General features: G+C 47.8%; 2 protein-coding genes and 1 long non-coding RNA gene across 12 annotated transcripts; 2 read left to right on the forward strand and 1 right to left on the reverse strand.

The window, feature by feature from the left end:
• The first annotated feature begins 190 nt into the window (after positions 1-190).
• LOC100833564 (U11/U12 small nuclear ribonucleoprotein 59 kDa protein) lies at positions 191-5890 on the forward strand. Of its 8 annotated transcripts, none has more exons than XM_024459682.1 (10): positions 191-363; positions 473-706; positions 787-1162; positions 1279-1362; positions 1471-1536; positions 2035-2107; positions 2787-3172; positions 3484-3524; positions 4003-4149; positions 5501-5890. In XM_024459682.1, the coding sequence occupies exons 2-9, from the start codon at positions 519-521 to the stop codon at positions 4079-4081; spliced, it is 1293 nt and encodes a 430-aa protein (XP_024315450.1). In that variant the 5' UTR covers positions 191-363; positions 473-518; the 3' UTR covers positions 4082-4149; positions 5501-5890. The 8 variants fall into 8 exon arrangements, with proteins under 8 accessions (XP_024315450.1, XP_010230646.1, XP_010230649.1 ...); XM_010232344.1 differs by having other exon boundaries at positions 5526-5890; XM_010232347.1 differs by having other exon boundaries at positions 5608-5890.
• Positions 5653-14030, forward strand: LOC100833254 (S-type anion channel SLAH2). Of its 3 annotated transcripts, none has more exons than XM_024459681.1 (5): positions 5653-5765; positions 11502-11590; positions 11686-12378; positions 12468-13238; positions 13334-14030. In XM_024459681.1, exons 1-5 carry the CDS (start codon positions 5759-5761, stop codon positions 13706-13708), a joined length of 1935 nt encoding a protein of 644 aa, XP_024315449.1. In that variant the 5' UTR covers positions 5653-5758; the 3' UTR covers positions 13709-14030. The 3 variants fall into 3 exon arrangements, with proteins under 3 accessions (XP_024315449.1, XP_010233020.2, XP_024315448.1); XM_010234718.3 differs by lacking the exon at positions 5653-5765 and adding an exon at positions 9887-10017; XM_024459680.1 differs by lacking the exon at positions 5653-5765 and adding an exon at positions 10011-10230.
• On the reverse strand, positions 9150-10304 carry LOC112270941. Its single transcript, XR_002963624.1, has 2 exons — positions 10108-10304; positions 9150-10011 (listed from the first exon to the last, which is right to left on the reverse strand). It is a non-coding gene; the product is annotated as an uncharacterized LOC112270941 (long non-coding RNA).
• Positions 14031-20665: the final 6635 nt, after the last annotated feature.

Consider the following 20665-nt stretch of genomic DNA (forward strand, 5'->3'; position numbering starts at 1 on the left):
GCACTGCGAGAATGCGAAATCGGTGTGAGCCCGGTAGCGCAGCCCCACACTTTCAACGCCCCAAATATCCAGCGTAGCTCAAGGGCCATGAGGAGGCCATGGCCCATGAAGAGGGCTGCACCAGGCCCATCCAGTACGGCCCACTCGAAATGGCCCACGTTAGCTATTGCGGCTGCTGTCTCGGCCCGGCGGCACTCTCCGGGTCTGCAGCCACGTCCGCGTCTCGTCTCTCCGAGGGAGCGCAGGCCAGGCCACTCCCTCCGCCGCCGCCGCCACCGTCGCCGGGCTCGCCCTCTTCATCCTCTCCCCCTTCCCGGCCGCTACTGAATTCTCCAGAGCCCAGACCAGTGTCCCCACATCCTTGTAAGAGCTCAATCGATCGATTCATTTCGCTTCCCCACGCACGGTTTCTCGTCTGCCCCAGCGCTTTGCCGCCATGGATTTGACGAGCTTTTCCTCCCCTAATCTGCAGGGCTCGTTTGCAGTAGCAGGAACGTCCAACCCTCTCTCTACCCGCCATGTTCCCACCACCGAATGCCTTCGGACCGCCGCGGCCTCCTCAGCCTCCGCCATGGCAGTGGCAGCAGCCACCTTTCCAGCCCGCGCTCCCGGCGGCGGCGCCCCCGGCCAGTTCCTTTTGGCAGAGCAACAACGTGCGGGAGCACGTGAAGAAGCTGCAAGAGACTGTCGCGATTTCAAGAGCTCTGTGAGTTCCCTAAACCCTGAAAAGTTATTTAAGCCGACTCCCTGTGGAGTATGTGTTGAATAAAGGATTTGGATTCGCAGGATAGATGAGCTAGAGGAAATTCAACATGCTAGGAATTCAGTCGATGCTGGAGCACAAGAACCAGAGTCCTCTGCGGTAGAATTGTCTTCAGGGTCTGGTGGTTCCTCTGCAGACAGGCCCCGTCGTTTTATTGAGCTCGCTAGTGAAATGAAGATTAGTCAAGACACTCATGAATCTCTGGCGACAGATGCAGCTAATTATCTCTGTTCACAGCTTCAGCACCTCCTGGCACCTATTTCTCCTGCCATCAACCAAGGGGGTCCTTGGGAAGAAAGATCGGCAATGGTTAGGTTAGCTCAGAAGCTGCAGAAATCCAAGAGAAATAAGCGATGGAGGAAGAGGAAAAGAAAGCACGTAGCAGAGCTTTTCCAGAAGGTTCGACCCATCCAAGTGTTTTTATGTTCCTATCATTGTGATAAAAGTTCAGTTGACATAAAAAATGGCCACAGATCAAATAAATATATGGCATCCCTTGTCTTCATTTTTTGTAGGAGCATGCAGATTTTGACAGAATTGATCAGGAAGCTGATGAATGGAGAGCTAGGCAAATTGCGAATGACATTGCAAAACGCAAGGTGCTACCTCATTTGTCAGAACTGCCATTTCATTCATAGGATTTATCTGTAGTAAGACAACATCATTGTTCCACAAATAATCAACTCACTGCTGTGTGTACAAACCAGGTGGAAAGCATGAAGCAAATTGCCAAGAAGAAAGCAAACGAGGAAAGAAAACGTCTAGAGTCTGAGGTAAACATTGTGACAAATGTCTTAATCCTTGTGTAGGATGTTCTTTGATGGTTCTTTTTCTGTGTGTGTCCGGAAGTCTGGGGTATGTTCTAATATGTATGCAGATGTGTGCATACAACTGAATATTAATATAAGCTAATAATACCTTGATACCTTTTCACTTTTTCAGTATGTCAAACTGTAAACCGTAAATTATGCCATTGTTATTTTCTAACCTTTCTCTTGTTTTTAGATAATCTTGAAGATTTGTTAACATCATCAAGTATTGTTCTTCAACGTAACACAACCCAACTTATGTGCTTGATTCGATGTACGATGTACCTGCTTGCTTGTTTGCTTCCTTTCAGATTTTTGCACAAGCAGTTCTTGTTTTCTTGAGTAGTTGTTTGGACCTGTTCTGTGTAGATGTTAAGATCTTGATGTTATTATGGAAGCATCGGTATAATATACCTGATTCCAAGTAAACAAATTTTCTGAATACAAATCTGCCTTTTCCAGCTTGAGCTTGCACTAATGGTGGAGAAACTACAGGAGCTTCGCTCTATAAGGGTTCAGAAACTGAAGAAACAAGGCAAGATATTCTCATTTGGCTATTTCCCCCCTCTTTCACAAGCAGCCATATTGGCAAAGCCATGGAGCAGAACTTAGTTATCAGATTGGACCATTCTTCTCTGTAGTAAATGAAATACTTCAATTGCCCAATATCTGTCATGTGCTAAATGCACGGATAGTTTTTTGAAAGATTTCTTTAACTTTATCTTGATTTCTCCATGCAATTTACATTGTAAAATGATAATTCACTGGGAAATGAACTTGTATTATAGCAGATGAACTGTACTGCCACATTACTGACCTAAGGTTTCAGCCACAATGTTTGAATTCTGGCAAACTACTCATTTGTTGGCAGTGCTTTTACTTCAAGTTTGTGTCGAGGTATATGATGATATGGTTAATCTGTTTCATTATGGTCATTGCAAGTGATCCGCACCTGATTTAACATCGAAGACATATAATTTCCTTAAAGAATATACACGATCTCATATCTTGAGTTCTTGACACAATAAGATTATGAGAAAAAAAATTAGAGCTTGTGAATTCGACCGTTGTAGAATCCTACTCAGTACTGACAGAAAGTGGTATGACTGCTAGTGTGCTCACTGGTAGTGTTGTAATTCCATTTTACATGGTCCTGTTCATTAATCTCGATAGCAACGGGACATATATATGAGTTTCTTTATATCATATTGCAGGCCATTTTCTGCCAGAAGAGGATGATAAATATCTTGAGCGTGTTAAGGCTGCAGTTGAGGAAGAGGAGCGCCAAGCTGCAACTGCTGCTCGAACTGATTCTGCTAAGGATGCTATTCTCACTGCTGAGGAATCAAGGAAGGCTTCTCATCTTAAAACTTCTCAAGAAGATGGTTCTGAACAACCTAAGAGTGGGTTAACACCAGAACAGAACCAAGGAGATGCAAGTATAAGTGACAGAAGTGATTGTGCAAGTCAAAATACACAACATGAAGGTCAAAACGTTGAGATAAAAGGGCTTGGACATTCTGAATCTGTTACCAATCTGCCTTTTGAGTTCTACCACTATTATCATGGAAGTAGTTATGACATGGGGACACTCATTGAGGTAATTTAATCCAACTTCTGAACTTCATGAAAGTGTCACCGGTTTGTAAGACAATCTTAGATATGACCTATTGAGTTTCACTGAAAGTCAATGTTGATACGTCATATAGCTTCCAGCTATCCATTGCTTGATTTGCTTCAAGCACTGTTGAGATTTATGTGAAAGTATAATAGGAGATTTTTGAAGTTCTAATGACTTTACATTTTATTTATTTATTTGTGTGGGATATTTTGTCGAAGGTCGAACAATTTTTCATTTTTGTTCGAGGTACTCAATATCGTTCATCTTATATGTATTTCACCTCACTGTAGGTCCGCAGAATGTGGGATTCTTTTATCAGACCTGGAGGAAGGTGAGACTTTTTCTCGTGAATACAGCTAAAACCAACCATATTGGTTATGTGACAAGCATAAAAGTAACTCATGAGAAATACATCATGTAATGATGTGTTCAAATTTGCTCAAGACTTGAGTCCACTATTATAAACTAGCATTTTTGGTGGGCAAAGTTATAGTTGGTAAAGCATAGACTCAGATCTTACTAGCACATTAAGATTGTCAAGGCTTGTTTTGTCTATATGGTTTTCATCTAATTTTAGTAATGTTTTGCCATGTTGAAGGAAACAACAGTTTATAAATTATGATAACCTTCATCTCATCGCAGTTCTATAAAGAATTGAATTTAGCATAGCTATTTTTATTTTAGCCTCCATCTGAACCATACAAGTTTATAACGCAGCGGACAGAAAACTCTCTGATGTGCCGTGTTAAACAAATGTTACATGCCTATTCTTTGTCTAAACGCATTTTTTGCATTGCACTTACATGTAGCCGCATTCCTGGGCACTGGGTTCAGCCACCCCCTCCAGCTGATGAGGTATGGGCATCATATTTGGTGCAGCCCAAGTGAAACCTATTGGATTCTAGCATTGGTTCTTCTGCCCACTCATTGGAACCTTTCAAGGCAAGGTAAGCCAGGTACTTGAGTTACTATGAACCTTTTTAATGTGAACTAATGATGTAAAACGTTATTATGGATATTGTGATTACATTGTTGAATTAAAATCATCACAGTGAAAGCTCCACTTGTACTGTAGATCCTATTTCAATGGTTGATTATCTTCTTGTTTCCCCATGGATTGTCCTATATAATTACTGTGAAGTTTTTCAATGCTTGGAAATCGAAAGATCTATTGGATATAAACCGTACCCTAGTCTGCATCTTTTTCCAGGATGTTGTAATTTTCAGTCCACCTAATGCTCCATCTGTGATTTTTATACTGATGCATGAAAACTATAAACCAAAATTTTGGATCGGGGAAAATTCTGCATAGTAAGTTCTGATAAGTGATTATCATGTCTTTACTGGCTTGGGTCACAGTTGGATTTTTACATGTTGCTTTGTAAGATCCTCTCTGTAACCAAGTGCTAAACTTCAGATATGCCCATATGCCATCAAATTTCGTAGTCTTTTGAGTAGTTCATACTGACAGCCAGAGCCCTCAAATAGATGAGAATTCTTATCTGCACTACTGCAGTTCCTAATGCAGTCCGGGACTGAAATATATCTCACAAGTGTGACTGAATTTGATCCCAAACTTTGCTTGGATATAGAGCATGCCCTTACCTCTCTCTGGTAAATATTTTAGTTTTCTAGAACCTCTACACCTGATTTTCACAGAAACTGCAACATTTCTTGCATTTGCACAGGCCACAGGGTATGCCCATCAAGTGTCAAACTTCAGATATACCATCAAATTTCCTTGCCGTTTTGTAAACATAATTTACTGGCTTCGTGACATTTGTCAAAGCCTAAATACACATGTGCTATCCAGAAATTGTAAGTTTATTCAGTATTCTGAACTGAAAAAAAAATGCTAGAATGAACTATTACTCATTGATGGATCCATAATTCCATTCCGTCATGGTGTAGCCATCTATCCAAAGATGGGTGACCACAAGCTTTTTCTGTACCCCTTGAGTAGGTCATACGTCCACCAGAACGTGACGCCAATTGCAGGAATTCATTTTTTTTATCTCACTGCCGCAGTTCCTAATTATAGGGAATTAAGGACTCCAGTTTACTTGTGGAGAACTGAATACCAGTTTGAACTACAAAAATACTATGGCTTGGATGTTTTTTCTCTGTTGATCAAGGAGCTGATAAAGCTTCATGTTCCATATTTCTGTGCACTGCAAAAGCATGTCATTTGCTGGTCAAGATCAACAAAAAAATTCTTCCTATGTTGCTCTTATATTAGTACATGAAGCATTTTTTATTGTGAGATCAAATACTCTAGTGAAGACTTAATCTGAGATTTTCGTTCAGTTCACTTTTCCTCTGGCAACTTCAGGGTCTATGCAAGGTCAAAGCATTCAGTACTTTCAGATGAACAAGAACATCTTAATAGGATTGCTAATGGATCATTGCATTAGTTTCAGCGAATGGCGACAGTGAACAAGAGGATTCACTATACGAGTGACAAGATGTTGACTGCCATTATGCAGACTCTGGTTCTACAAAGAAGTGACAGGAGAAACCTGCAAAATGAAAGAGTACATATAGACTACAGAGTGGTGCTTGACTATGAAAGGTAATTTTGTAGCATGCCAAATGGCCAGCATAACTATCCATTACTTTGCCATGCACGCTACTTCCAGCAATTCTACGCTTATTGTCCTTTCAATCACTTAATGAGGATTCTGGTGGTACCATTGATTCTGCGATCTCCCAAGTACTACCTCTGTTCCTCAATATAAAAGACGTGTTGGTAGGCTATTTTGGCCTCCCATGACGTCTTATATTTTGGAACAGAGGTATTATTAAACAACTCTTGATTACATAGCCTACCAAGGCGTCTTATATTTAGGAATAGAGGTAGTATTAAACAACTCTTGACTACAATTACATATATATTTTTTAAAAAAACTATGCACTCTTGACTACAATTACAGAAAAACATATTTGAAACTATGCACTTGAGGCCTTTTGTTCGCCGGTGATTTGGACAGTAGTTTCCTGAATTATCATTGTAAATGACAGATAAATGATCTTCGTATGCCGTTCAGTTGAGCAGGAAACATATGTAAATGATGCCATATTAATCTGGAGGTTACCTTGTGATAGTGAATGAAATTCCATAAATCAAGTTAAGTCTGATGGCCTGACGTCAAATAACAGAAATGTTGTTTGGTTCATCATTCCAACAAGACAATGACCCACAGCTCATCTGTTTGTTGGGCTTTGTGCTTTCTGTATGCACCTTAGGAATCTCTAAGAAAAAGTTGGCCAATGAAGAACATATGGACACCAAAAGATGACAATAGGTTAGTGAATTGGATGGCATTAGTATCCAGTACTGTAGATATCTATAGAGAATACAAGGGCATGGCATAATGCGTAGTACCTTTCATGTTATGCTTGCTTGCTCCTCACATTCTCTATCCTGTTGAGGTGATTTCATGACTTAGGATTTATTTATCGAAAAGGACAATAAATCGTAAAGCTCATAGAGACAAATTTGATGACCTTGGAAATTTGGGCAAGAGATCTCCTTGCTTTCATTAAAAATAGTGCTGCTTTGCTCATTGAGAAATTATTGAGAGCACTGACCTTTTGGGTGTAATAGGAAACAAAAGCCTATCGTGATGAAATAATGTTGGTTACTTCTGGGATTTTCAAAATCTTATATCCACATCTGCGACCCTCTCACTTGCCTGGGGCGGTTTCCTTTCTGGATTTAGACAGGATGGATTAGAAACGGGTCAATTAAGCAACTTCTAGTTTTAGTACATGTACAAATATTACTTAATTTTGAGCTTCTCGGCAGAACTTCGGTTTTTGCAAATAAAATCAAGAAATTGCAGAAGAATAGGTGACATTTTACCTTAAATCCTTTTCCAGTTTTGCCCAAATTCAATGGAATTCACCTCCAATATCAGTGTGTGATGTGTTTCTGATTTCATCTCTATGGGCTGTCACCCAATTAACAACTAGCCGATGTAAGTGGCTTAACCATATGACCAAACTGATTAGCCCCTGAGTTAGTGCCCTTTTGTTTCACCTTTTGGTTGTACTAGTTTATACGACATTTGCCCTTCTGTTTAGAAAGAAGAAATAAAAGCACGGCATACTTTTGGCTCTTTTGCACTTTTCATTCCTATCATTGGAAAAATGACAGGATATCCAAAGATTTTGACCCCTTTTCCCACAATTGTGTGAGTTTCTTCGGTTTGCAATAATGCTTCATATATATAGAAAATAACTCAGGGTCTGTCTGTAAGTTGGGAATTCAAAAGGAATCGACGCAATTTTCTGTGGATCATCGTAAACCTTGGACATTCCAAATATGGCTTTAGGTGAAGTTATACATCCAGAATGGTGTTTGCGAAGCGTGGATTGCTCTAACCACAACCGGTATGAGTAGAGCGTCAAATCTACAACTTACAGGATAATAAGTTTGTTTGGTTGTTTTCACTTGTTAATTCACCGAATCCATCTTTTTAACCGTAGAAGACAGGCTTCAAGATATTTTTACTTTTATGAGAATTTTCGTTGATTTAAAGGGGTTTTGTAGCTATTGAAGCTATCGCTTGGTCCATCCAAAAGCACCGTAAGTCCCACAATATCCAGAAGCTAGAAAATGCCCAAATTCTGGTGGAGCTATTTTCTGGTGAGAACGACTTCTAAAGGCCAAAAAGTGGTCCATCAGCCTGACCAGACAGAAGCTAAGGCGCTGGTTACCGAAATGTGACTCGATGTGCTTAAATCTTTCAGTTATTGTGGAGAATAATAGGTCACCATACTTTGTAAATCACAATAATGTAGTAGATAAATTTTCCTCTCGCCTAGAATCTTTCTGTTTCCAAGTTTCAGAACTGAGGAGGCAGAGGAACACTTAATTATCAAAAAGCACCTAAACAATTCAATGGCAAACGGAGCTCAATGCTCAATCTTCTCGCTCCCATGCTCCCACAATAATGAAGTGAACAGTTAATCTACATGTTAGTAAGACAAGTACCAACGAGGTATGCGAGGACGAATGCGCAGCAAAATTAACGAATTAGTATACTATATCAGTCCATCTCCATGTTGAGCATATTAATCACCTGTTGTTGAGACTTGAGAGACCGGAGAAATGATCGATTGATATACATTAGTTACATATCTTCGAGTCTCAAGGCGTATGATACTATGATTCTTTGGTCCAGCTGAACCTAGCCTCAGCAAAACATTTCCACTAGTAAACGACTGTTGGAACTTGCGTATATAACCAACCCCAACAGAGGAGGACGGAGAGGCACAAAGCCACAAACCCAGGTGTGCAATTGCAGTGCTTGTACACCACACTCTTGCTACACTTATTTGAATAGTGGCTTCAACAATCAACGCCCCAGGACAGGACCTCCCGTCTCCTAGCTCCTGCCCCGGATCAATCTGCGTGTCTGCTGGTGAGTTCCAAATCCGTTGAGCACTTCAGCACCATACGCTGTTTCGGCAAATGTGTTGGTACGTTTTTCCAGTGGTATATAGATCGGGATCCCCACCAATTCACTCAAAGCACCCCCGCAGAAAAAAAAAATCCCTCAAAGCACGTGGATCTTTTTCAACCCGGTAAAAAGCATGTGGATCTTAGGTGTGCATTGAGAATAAACGATGGATTATGCACAAGTTTCTTCGCATTATGCAAGGAAAAAGCATTGCAAATTCTGTAGTTCGTAACTGAAAGAAAAAAGGTAAACCAATTGGTTCGAACTTTTTGTTTTTGCAGCAATTGGTTCGAACTTTGGAACGTACAGAGTCACGCTGGGGATCCTGGATTCGCAATGATTCAAAAAAGAGAAGGTAGCTGTCCCACTGGTTCAAACTTTGCAACCAACATAGATCTCTGTTGTGGTATCCGTGACTATGATCTCTATTGATTTTTGTTATGTGGCAACAAAGAAAAATAGTTGTCCCGCTGCAATCCACTGCCGCCCCTCCAAATTTTACGTTGTATTTTTTTTTACAATCATGTACTAGGAAAATACTAGTTTTTTTTACATTTCAAAAAATGTTAGTAAGGTCCATTTTAATTCAAAAAAAATCATAGCAGATTTGGAGAATTCTAGTCCTAAGTAATTTTTCCTCTATGACTTGTGTGATTTGCACGATTCGAAACCATAGAATTTTTATGGGCTAATTTACATGCAATTTGCAAAGGAAATTTCTGTTTGTTTCTATGACAACTAAGACTAGAGCACATGATTTTTCAAGCAAGTTTGCGTTTTTTTTTGTGATGCGTTAAAGCAACCTTTATTGCACACTTTGGTGTTTTCAATTTCCGTATGATTCAACATAGCTTGACATTTAAATCATATGTTTTTTCTGATTCTTATATTGTTGAAATCATACGAACCAAAGAGGCCCAACATTGTACTCGTACATCGTTACAATAAGCAATGGACATAGGCGTTCATTTTCACGTTCGAACAAAAAATTGCATGCAACCCATATCCTCGAAAATAAAATAAAACAACAGCCGCCCGACCCCGCGGGCTAATCGCCGCGGCAGGACCCACAGCCACACAGGCTACTGACGCGCACAGCACAAGCGAGCCCGACTGCCCGACCCCACTCGCAGCCACAGATGCATGCCCGCGCGCCACCTTCCCCGACCAAAGCCCGGCCGGCCGCACCCCCCGCCCGAATCTCCGATCGCCGCCGCTCCGGCCGCCGGAAACTCCCACACCTCGCCCTCGCCCAAGCCCGGCCAACAACACTGCCGTCCAATCCTCCGCCGTAGTCCCCAACATCGCCAGACTCCCCGGCGTCGCCCGCCCCGTCCTGATCGCGCATACCTTCAGGTAAAAAACGCAAATCCCAACCTTTTTACTCTGAAACCCAACGAAAAAAACCCCCTCAATTTCCAGGGGCTCGCGTACACTGCACCCTACCCTTTCCGCTCACTTCTCAACCAGAAGCCATGGCCAAGACCAAGGATGCCTCGCCGGTTCCGGAACGGAGGCGCACACGCGCCCGGTGCCACCGTTGGTTGCAGAGCCATTCGTCGCGATCCGGTACTGACACAACCTTCTTGTTGTTGTTGTCTCCATCAGAAGCTAGCCTGCCTCCCATTTTAGCTTAGCGTGCACTGTTTGCACCGGATGATGGGGGAGGAACCGTTAGCATCTTCGTGAAGGCTTTGCGCGCTTGCACTTCGTTTTCAGCTCCGAAAGTTCGTGCGTGGCCTTGTGCTCTTATGGACGTGGCGTTCGCTGAATCGTTAGAAAGAGATGCGTTTACTTTCAAAAGGGGGAAGGGGAAGGGGAAAAGTTAGCCGGAAGACTTTCAGTTCTTGGTCTTTCTGGGTGATGGTGACTGTAGGAATGTGTTTCGTGCTAGCAAGGATTCCGTGTGTGAAACCATGGTGGCCGTAGAAATGCATTTCGGCATAGTCCCAGCGATCCAAGCAAGCCCTGAAGATGGCATTCTCGACAGCGCCGTGGGTTGTAGCTAACTCATGCTGCTGAGATTTTGAGATTTCAAGTGAAACCGGTAGAAGATTCAGATATCGCGGCATGTGCATGATTGGGCACTACTGCTTACAACACGAACAAGCAAATATGCTTGCCCAGCTACCTTGCAGCAATGGTCTCCTACTGAATCATAAAGAGCCTGTCATTCCTGAATGTTCGATCGTTCACTGTGAATTAATCATCTTTGCCTGCTGATCATATCTATTTCGTACAGTAGTACTACAACTTAAGTATACAACACTGTCAACGGAGCCTAGAACCCGCAATGCTGAGGTTACCAGCCGACCAGGGAAGATTCTCTGCCGTTTGTCTCTGGAATCCCCTGCCTAACATTGCCACACTCGTAGGTTGGCCAGATTCTGAATGCCACAAAGTCTGAAGACTTCATTGGACATCTTGCACATATCCACGCCGCGAGTATATGTACGGGGTACGGCTGACGGTACGTTCATCGGCGTCGAGTTGCGCGCAACACTTGCCTCGACAGCCACTCCAGTACGAACACGTCCTGATTTTTCTCATTTTGATCTGAAGCTAGCAGAAACTGCTTATATAACGTATGGTTCAGGGAGTAGTGTCATGCTAAAGACTTATTGATCTAGCTGTATTAGCATTTAGCTCTCACTGATGTACGATCGATAATGTCAAGTTGCAAAGTGTGCTCCCGTAAGATAGAATTCAACTCCTCTCAGTTATCATTCTTCCATGTCTTGTTGTGCTCTAGCAATGTGCCAATGTGATCGATCGGTAGTTACATTGTTGTACTTTTTTTCTTATGAATGATCGATGCTGAAGGTGAATTTGCCTTGCAGATTCTCCGAGGTTGATGGAGGCCGCTGACGAATCCGCCGCCGGTGTTCAAGTCCCGGACAGCCGCTCCGCTGAGGAGCAGGCCTTCAGGGTAAGTCTTGGCTTGCTGTCGTCGATCATGCATGCAGCTAGCCCACTTGATCGACCCACGACCCTGAGCAGTCGCGTACGTTCGTGGCGATGTAGGAGCGGCACGGCGACCCGATGGCCACGGCGGCGTCCTCCCCGGACTCGCCGTTCACGGCATCGGCGATCCGCGCGGCGGCGCACCCGGTCTCCATCAGCCTGCCGGCCTCGCCGACGCGGTTCGTCAACGACGTGGTGGCCCGGACGGACGCGGAGTTCCCCACGCGGCTGCCTCACGCCGTCTCCATAGCCGCCGACTACTCCGCGGCGTCGCGCATGCCGATGCCGATGCCGCCGCGGCCACGGCCGCCCCAGACGATGGCCATGATGATGTCCGCCATGCCGGCCGCGGCTTTCGAGCAGGCCGAGAAGATGATGTTCCGCTCGCAGCCGATCCCTGCCGCGGCGGCCAGCAACGACGGCGGCAACTCGAACTCGCAGTCCCAGCAGCTGGTGCAGGACGACTCGAGCCGCGGGAGCGTGCGCATGGCGCGGAGCAAGGCGCGCGCCAGGGACACGAGCTACGACTCGTTCAAGACGTGGTCCGGGAAGCTGGAGAAGCAGATCACCACGCACCTCCGGGGCGTCGGCGTGGTCAGGCAGCAGGGGGAAGGCGGGGCCGAGCCAGAGGAAGAAGAACGCGGCGCGGCGGCCACGAGCAGCAGCGGCCGCCCCGCCTACTCTTCCGCCTCCATGCCCAGAGTCCAGCGCTTCTTCGCCGCCCTCGAAGGCCCCGAACTCGACAAGCTACGGGTACATATATACATCCATGGTCTCTCTCTCTCTCTCTCGCATTGAAGATCGTATAGTACAGATCATGATACGTGGCATTGTGTGTCTAGTCGTCGGAGGAGCTGGTGCTGCCGTCGGACAAGACGTGGCCGTTCCTGCTGCGGTTCCCGGTGTCGTCGTTCGGGATGTGCCTGGGGATGAGCAGCCAGGCCATCCTGTGGAAGAACATCGCCATCTCGGCGTCCACGCGGTTCCTCCACATCACGCTCCGGACAAACCTGGTCCTCTGGTGCGTCTCCGTGGCGCTCATGTGCTTCGTCTCGGCCCTCTACGCCTGCAAGGTGGCCTTCTACTTCGAGGCGGTGCGCCGGGAGTACTACCACCCGATCCGGGTCAACTTCTTCTTCGCGCCCTGGATCGCCTGCCTCTTCCTGGCCATCGGGGTGCCGGAGCTGGTGGTGGAGAGCCTCCCGCACTGGCTCTGGTACGTGCTCATGGCGCCCATCGCGTGCCTGGAGCTCAAGATCTACGGCCAGTGGATCTCCGGCGGCCAGCGCCGGCTCTCCAGGGTGGCCAACCCGTCCAACCACCTCTCCGTCGTGGGGAACTTTGTCGGCGCGTTGCTGGGCGCCATCATGGGCCTCAGGGAAGGGCCCATCTTCTTCTTCGCCGTCGGGCTGGCCCACTACACCGTGCTGTTCGTGACGTTGTACCAGCGGCTGCCTACCAGCGAGACGCTACCCCGGGACCTTCACCCGGTCTTCTTCCTCTTCGTCGCCGCGCCCAGCGTCGCCTGCCTCGCCTGGGCAAGGATCACCGGCCAGTTCGGCTACGGCTCCCGCATCGCTTACTTCATCGCCATGTTCCTCTACGCCTCGCTGGTAAGTAATAATTAAGCCCATAGTCGTGCCTCAAAAGTCTCAAATCCCAGCTTGATCTCGTTGCTGTTAACTGTGACATTGGTGCGTGCGTGCAGGCAGTGAGGATCAACATGTTCAGGGGGTTCAGGTTCTCGCTGGCGTGGTGGGCGTACACGTTCCCGATGACGAGCGCGGCGATCGCGGCGATACGGTACTCGTCGGAGGTGAAGAACGCCTTCACGCAGACCATGTGCATCGCGCTCACCGTGGTGGCCACGCTCACGGTCACGGCGCTCTTCCTCACCACGCTGCTGCACGCCGCCGTGCACCGAGACCTCTTCCCCAACGACATCGCCATCGCCATCACGGACCGCAGGCCCAGGGCATCCACCATCGCCAAGCAGCTGCACGAGCTGCAGCGCGGCCACGGGCCGCACGGCGGGAAGGGCGCCGAAGCCTGCCTGGTCGACCTCGAAGCCGCCGCGTCATGAACTCTAATCAATCGGGCTGGCTGGCTGGCTGAGTTGAGAGTGCGTGTCTTCGAGCGTTTTCTTCCGTGCGTCGACTTGGCTGCCGTGCGAGGCCGGATGGACACTTCGGGCGAGAGTCGAGCGTGTGGTGTGACGCGGGGATTCGACTAGGACACGCATGTAAGTTTGCTCATGTAGACTGTAGGTACAGGAGAGAGTTGTTGATTATGACTAGCTTTCCGTGAGATGTTGTGATGTACGGCTGTACAATAAATTAAGGACAAATTATCCATCTCTGTATGTACGTTACGGTCTTATATTTAACACCGAATATTCGGGTTCACAGGTCGTCCGGGTCAAATCGGTACTTAAAAACTGATTTTCGGTTTATCTCATGCGTGTTTTTCAGGATCGGAACTAAAGATGCTCTCGTGCTACTTCTTCCGATTCATAACAAGTGTCTCACATTTTTGTGCTAACTTTGCACGGAGTACTAAATATGAGACACTTTGTACTAAATCCGAGACACTTCTTATGTATCCTGAGGTAGTAGTATTTTGGAGGGAAATAATCTAGGATCCCTTCTTTTTAGAGGAATCCAAGCACTTAGTGTGAGCTGCTTTTCTGTTGGGCCTAGTTGATGCATATGGGCCAGAGGACGGAGACATAGATGATGGTATTTATTTAACCACTCAATCGCTACAAAAAAAATTAACCTCTCAAAAAAAGATAGTATTTTTTCTTTCGATCCATAATAAGTGTCGCTGATTTCGCACAAAGTTGTACTAAATCAATTTATCATGGGTCGGAAGGAGTAGTATTTAATCTGATTTGAAGCAAAAGTATTCTGCTGTGAAGAAAAATCATACGTGCATCAAATATACCCACACCACCTTCATATTGTTGCTTGAAAAGAGGGTTCTTTAGGAATTGTCTGGTTAAAATTTATTCAGTGAGTGTGTGTGCTCAAGAATATTACGACTATGAGACGTGCATCGTACTTGATTTTTCTCATAAATAAAGAGTAAATTACACAGAGGTGCCACATTGGGGCTAGGGTTCAATATCAGGTCAACATTTGCTAATTGCAACAAATAGGTACCACTTTTCAGTCACACGTTGCAAATAGCTCTAAGGTGCCGACCGGAGCCCGTTGATGCCGAACATGACATGTCACACCCACCTGTCGGGCCAGCTTGGACATTGTGACCGAGCCACTTCCCGTCGCGAAGTGGAGCTTGGAGCCATGGTGGAGGCCCGGGATAGATGCCCAAAGGAGCCCATCAATTCTAGTCAGTACTCCCTCCGTCCCATAATATGAGGCACGTACGCATCTCTAGATTTTTAATTTAATTAATTAAATATGTATATTTTTCTTAACAAAAGGTATACCGTTAGATTCTTTATCAAAATAACTTTCTAATGATATAATTATTTAATTTATATTTAATTAGCTAAATTAACAATTTAGGGATGCGTGTGTACCTCATATCATGGGACATGAGGAGTAGCAGTCTAGACTGCCTTGACATGCAGCAAGGCCCAGGATAGATTGCCCAAAGGAGCCCATCCATGGGTTCCTTTTTTTTCGCAAAAAAGGAGTCCATCGATAAGCAGGCTCAATTGGGTCCTGTCCTCTAAAAAAAACTGCCTATGACTGGTTTTCCGTTTCCATACCTCAGGTGGGCTGGCCTCTAGTCATTCCGTCCTGATTTGAGTCCCTTCGCACACATTCTCAAAAAACAAAAAAAGAGTCCCTTCGTACACGAATTACGTACACATGGTTGAACCCCTAAAAAAACGTACACATGGTTGCTAAAAATTAGCTTAAAAAAATCATGGTTGCTAAAAAAAATGTCATGTTAAAGTCAGGGACCATTTTGTCCCTCCGATTCGCGGCGTCCGAGTTGTCTCGGCTGATTGGCCGGCCGACGACAGCCCAGCAACGTCGATTACAGCTCCCTCAGAAAACAAAATATGTACTCCGTACATAGCCTGAGTATCTGGTTTCTCTTCGGTCAGTCTCTGTGATCCCTTTTGAACGCGTGCATGTTTCCTTGCACGGGCGCTCGCCTCGCCGTCAGAAAACTTTGCGTGTAGCAAATTTGCCAGATAAATGCGTTGTCTTTAGTAACGCGTGATATTCATTTTCCTAACTTTGGGGCGGAGTTTTAAGTTTGGCGCGTTGTGCTTGTACGCCTTGCATGTTTACGGGCTGCAGGAGCACTTAACCTGTAGCACGTGTCTTTTTTTTTTTTAGAAAACGCAAAGATTGCATCTCGATCCATTGATAGAAAGAATATATTTAGGCCGATACAACCGAGCACTCAAGACAACACCACAACCAACGGTCGCTGGACAAACATTACAACCGATGCAACCTAAGAACCCTCGGCCTAAATGCCATCCCTACAAGCGCAGGACGCAACAAACCTACCAAAATCTACGCCACCGGAGTAGAAAATCCAACTCTGTAAAGAAGGCAAAGTTGGGCCACTCCCGCTTTGAAGAGGATGGCAAGTCGAAGGCGCTGCGGACTGCTGACCTCAATACAACATGGTGTAGAAGCTCCGAAACTGCCAATCGCCATTCGCACCCTGAGCATTGCACAGCCACACATCACCGCGCCCCTTGCCAGAAGCAACATGAGCCTGCAACCACCAGTTGAAACTCGTCGAGTGCGTCCATGAGACCAAGAAGCCGCAGCATAGGATCCTCCGCAATCCTCTACCCATGCCACCCAAGGTAGTCGCACTAGCATGTTGGCGATGCAACCATGACTCGCCTGCTAGAGCCAAGGCGTGTGCCACCCACATGCACACCAACTGAGGGTCAGACCACCAAGAACAACGCCTCCAACGAGGAAGTGACGTCGATGCCGCCGCCATTGTCCGATCTTCCCAGATCTGGGTTTGCACCCAGGGACTAAACCAAATGACCAAAATTTTGTTCATTTCTATGCCATAGTTTATTATAATGTACCCATTTTTTGCACAAATGTGATTCTTTTCAAGACAAACAATATTTCCAAAGAGGTTTACAAATTTTTTGGTTATAAAAAATGATTTTTCATTTTCCAAATGCAAAAAATGAGATATTTTGTGAAGCAAGTATACTTAATATGGTTCCAAATGATACCTATCCAATTTCCAAACAAAGTAGAACAATATTGTGAAAGATGTTTACAAATGTTTGGCTTAATTTTATTTTATTTTTCAAAATGCAAAAGAATCATATTTAGTCCATCAGTGGAGGGGTTTTCGGCCAGGCCCGCCACTGATGCTGCTCTAGGCCAATCCATATTCAGGCCCAACTGCCGAAGTGCCCAACCCACCACATTGCTATAAAAAGCAACTAACCCTAACCCCCACCTCATTTCTCCACCTCCCAGCCGCCACCCTCTCCCTTTCTCTCTTCCTGCCCTTCTCCCTCCACCGAGCCCTCTTTTCTCCTCTCCCTCTCTTCTGCTCTTCCACCGAGCACCTCCCCTCCCCGAGGCCCGAGCTCCTCCCCTCCCCGAGCGCCTCCCCCACTCGATCTCCACCTCCCCGTCGCGGATCCGGCCTCTCCTCTCCTCCCGCGCGCGTCCCCCACCCTCAAGCTCCTGCAGCAACGGCCCCGAAGGACCATGGAGCGGCGGTGCTTGGAGGCCTTCACCGGTGCCGCCGGATCCATGCCCCGCCTCCAGCCGCCAGCGCCTAGCGGTCGGATCCGGCGTCCCTCGGCCCAGGACCGGCCGGATCCAGCCTCAACCGCCGACGGTCGCCTGCTGCATGCACCCCGTCGAGCCGCCCGAGCCCTCCCTTCTCACATCACGGTTCGTCTTTCCCTCTATCTCTTCTCTCGGATCTCTCCCTCTCATAAGGCCCCTTTCTCTCCCTCTATCTCCTCTCGGATCTCTCTTTCTCTCTCATAAGGTCCCTTTCTCTCACTCTACTGCAGGCCCTTTCCCCCGTCGGCACCGACTCCGACTCCGGCGCCGTCGTTCACCGCCGCATGTGGAGGAGCGGCAGCACGGACAGCCTGGAGCACCAGCGGCGACGCGTGGAAGAGCACTGGTGGCGATTAGTTCGATTTGTTGTAACAGTTGATAAATTTGTTTGATTTGTGATTTGGGGAATCAGGCATGTGTCCTGTTTTTTTAATTGAATGGAATGATATCCGGCCGTCGGCGTGAGGATTAGGGATTCGATATATGATTTGCGATCAGGGAACTTGAGGGCCGAGAGGGCCATTTCTATTTATTTTTTCAAAAAAAACATCAGTGTCGGTCATGTTTTGTTGCCCGCCACTGATGTGTTATACATCACTAACGGGTAGGCCACCCATCACTAATGCTAAACACATCAGTGACAGGAAGTAAGTGACGGGCGGCCCGCCCGTTACTGATAACCATTTTTGTAGTAGTGCCAACACATGCATCTCGCCGGCCACCAAAGCAACAAGAACAGCCAAAGCTAGTGCCTTTCGTGCTGATGACTGCAAGGACCCAACTCAAGCACATGGATCTGGACCATCGATGCTGGACAAGGCAGCAGCACGTCCAGAGCACCGCCGCATCACCAAGCAGCAGGCTTCGGCACCGCACAGGCATGCCGGCCACAGGCAACAGCAGGCCATGGCACGCTGCCGCCAGGGACGCCGGCAGCCTGCCAACCCGCGGGCCGCTAATCCCACATCCACGCCGACATCAGCTCGCAGCGAACATCCACGTGGCGCCAAGATCCAAGGTGAAAGGGCAGCGAGCACCAGCAGCGCCAAAATCATGGGTGAGAGGGGCACGAGATGTACCTGAGGTGGAAGGTAGGGGAGGAGGAAGAGGTGGCCAGAAGACCCGCCGCCGCTCACCGCCAATGCGCTTCCCCCGCCCAACGCCGCCGCCGACTGCAAGGTGGAGCAGCGCAAGGGAAGAGGGCGCGGGAGAAGACCTGCCGCGGAGCAGCGCAGGGATGAGGGCGCGGGAGAGGTCCCGCCGCGGTCACCGACGCCGGCGACGGCAGTGAGGGGGCAAGGAGGGAGGCGGCGCCTAGGGCTGGGCAGTGGGGGTCCCCCCGTGAGAGTCGCCTGGGGCGGCTCACGGCACGTGGGGGTTTCCCCTGTAGTACATGTCTCGCTTTCCCATTGATGGTGGAGTAATCATTGACATGGCACGCATAATAGCAGCTCCAGCTCTGAATCTTCATCAGACGACAATAATAACAGCTCCAGCTGTGGACCGATTTGGGTAGCGTTTGGTTACTGCCACTTAAAAAGTTACTACTCTGAGACTCTCTGACGATACATTATGTAATAACGGCCGGCCGCCATGATCGATTATTTCACGCATGCAGGTGCAGCAGGGGCAAGAGACTTGGAGTTTGAAGAAGCAGCAGAGACGACGTTGGCTAGCTGGTGCCGGAGCAGGACAAGCAGGGCGATCACATGGCCGGAGAGGGGCGGCGTCGTCGCCAAAAAGCTGGTGGCCCGGCCCGTTTGCTCATGCATGCCGTTATTTGAAGAGCAGAAAATCAAGGCAGGGGCTTCTTCTGCTTGGCGCCTCTCCTGGCTGCAGCCTGCAGATAGCAGAGAGGTGAAGCGATCATGGAGCTAAGCGAGCCAAAGCAAATGCAAGGTGGCCGGCATGGTCCCGATCCGTCCGATCGTTTGTTCCTGCTGATCGGCTCCTTTCTCTCAGGACGTACGTACGTACGTTACTACGTACAGCCGAGCCGGCCGGCCATGCTGATCCCGGTGGGTTACGTCCCTGTCGTGCCTGCGGACCTTGGATTCTGTGCACGGCTGCTGACATGATGGTCCCACGGGTGGGTGTGGACTCTCATGTAGCAGGTCGACAGGTACGTCACCCGATTGCCTTGTTTTTGTGGGGGCCTAATGCCTTGTTATCGGTACGATTGACATGCAGCTCTCTGTAAACAGAGGACAAATAAATCACCGATATAAACTGATCTCGTGAGGCACATCAGTTTCGTGCGGGCACCGAAGAGGACGGAAGTTTGCACTCGTATCGTGCGGGAGATCCAGAGGAGGGGTCTTGCGCTGAGGATGGACGAAGACGGACGGCTTCAGGACCTGGGATATTAGGTGGCATATTTGACGTAATTTCGGTGACGTGACGTACCGCGACGTTCGTACCATCACCACCAACTCCAATTTAATATATTGGTATAAATTTTAACTTTTCAATTGGTTCAGTTCAGTACACCGTTCTGGCGTTCTCACTCCCGTATTCTCCCTGTTACCCAATTTCCCCATACCCGTCGCTTACCTAAAACTCCATGGATCCCGCTGGCCGTTGGTTCCTCCTCAAGTGGCCGCTGCCTCCTCCTCAGCGGACTCCGCCACCGCCACCTCCTGCTGTGGCCCACGACGCCGCCTCCTTCCGCAGTGGTCGCTGCTGCAGACTGCTGCTCTGCCCATGAACGCCGTCGCCACCGCTGACTCCTCTTCTAGTAACGTTCGGTTCTGAGACGCATTGGTATTTTTTGGAAGGCTAGCTAGCAACGGCCTACTCGTCGTACTCGGGACGCAAGAATGGAGGAGGTGGACTGGGGCGTAACGGGAGGGGCACCGGAAGGAGGGCCGCAGGAGGGAGCGCCGCCGCAGTCGGAAGGGGTGGGATGGGGATGTCGCGATGTAGAGAAGTCATCGGCGTTGTGTCGCGGGGACCGGGAAGCTCGTCCGCGTCGCCGCGTGGGAAGGGATCAATGGGCATGTCGCGTTGCAGGAAACTAAGAAAAGTCGCCGGTGCTGTGCCGCGGGGAGCTCGTCCGCGCCGCCACATGGGGAGGGATGGGCATGTCGCGTTGCAGGGAGCCAGGGACGTCGGCGGCGCCGTGCCACGGGGAGCTCGTCAGCGCGACTGGGAGAAACACTGCAGCGGGGGTACCGCGGACGGCTCGGATGCGGGAGGCCTTCTTTTTGCAGGGATTGACAACAGCTAAGTGAAATGTTTTTTTCTCCTACGGGAGTAACATATCC

Source organism: Brachypodium distachyon, chromosome 2 (genome assembly GCF_000005505.3).
Source record: "Brachypodium distachyon strain Bd21 chromosome 2, Brachypodium_distachyon_v3.0, whole genome shotgun sequence".
Taxonomy (NCBI): domain Eukaryota; kingdom Viridiplantae; phylum Streptophyta; class Magnoliopsida; order Poales; family Poaceae; genus Brachypodium; species Brachypodium distachyon.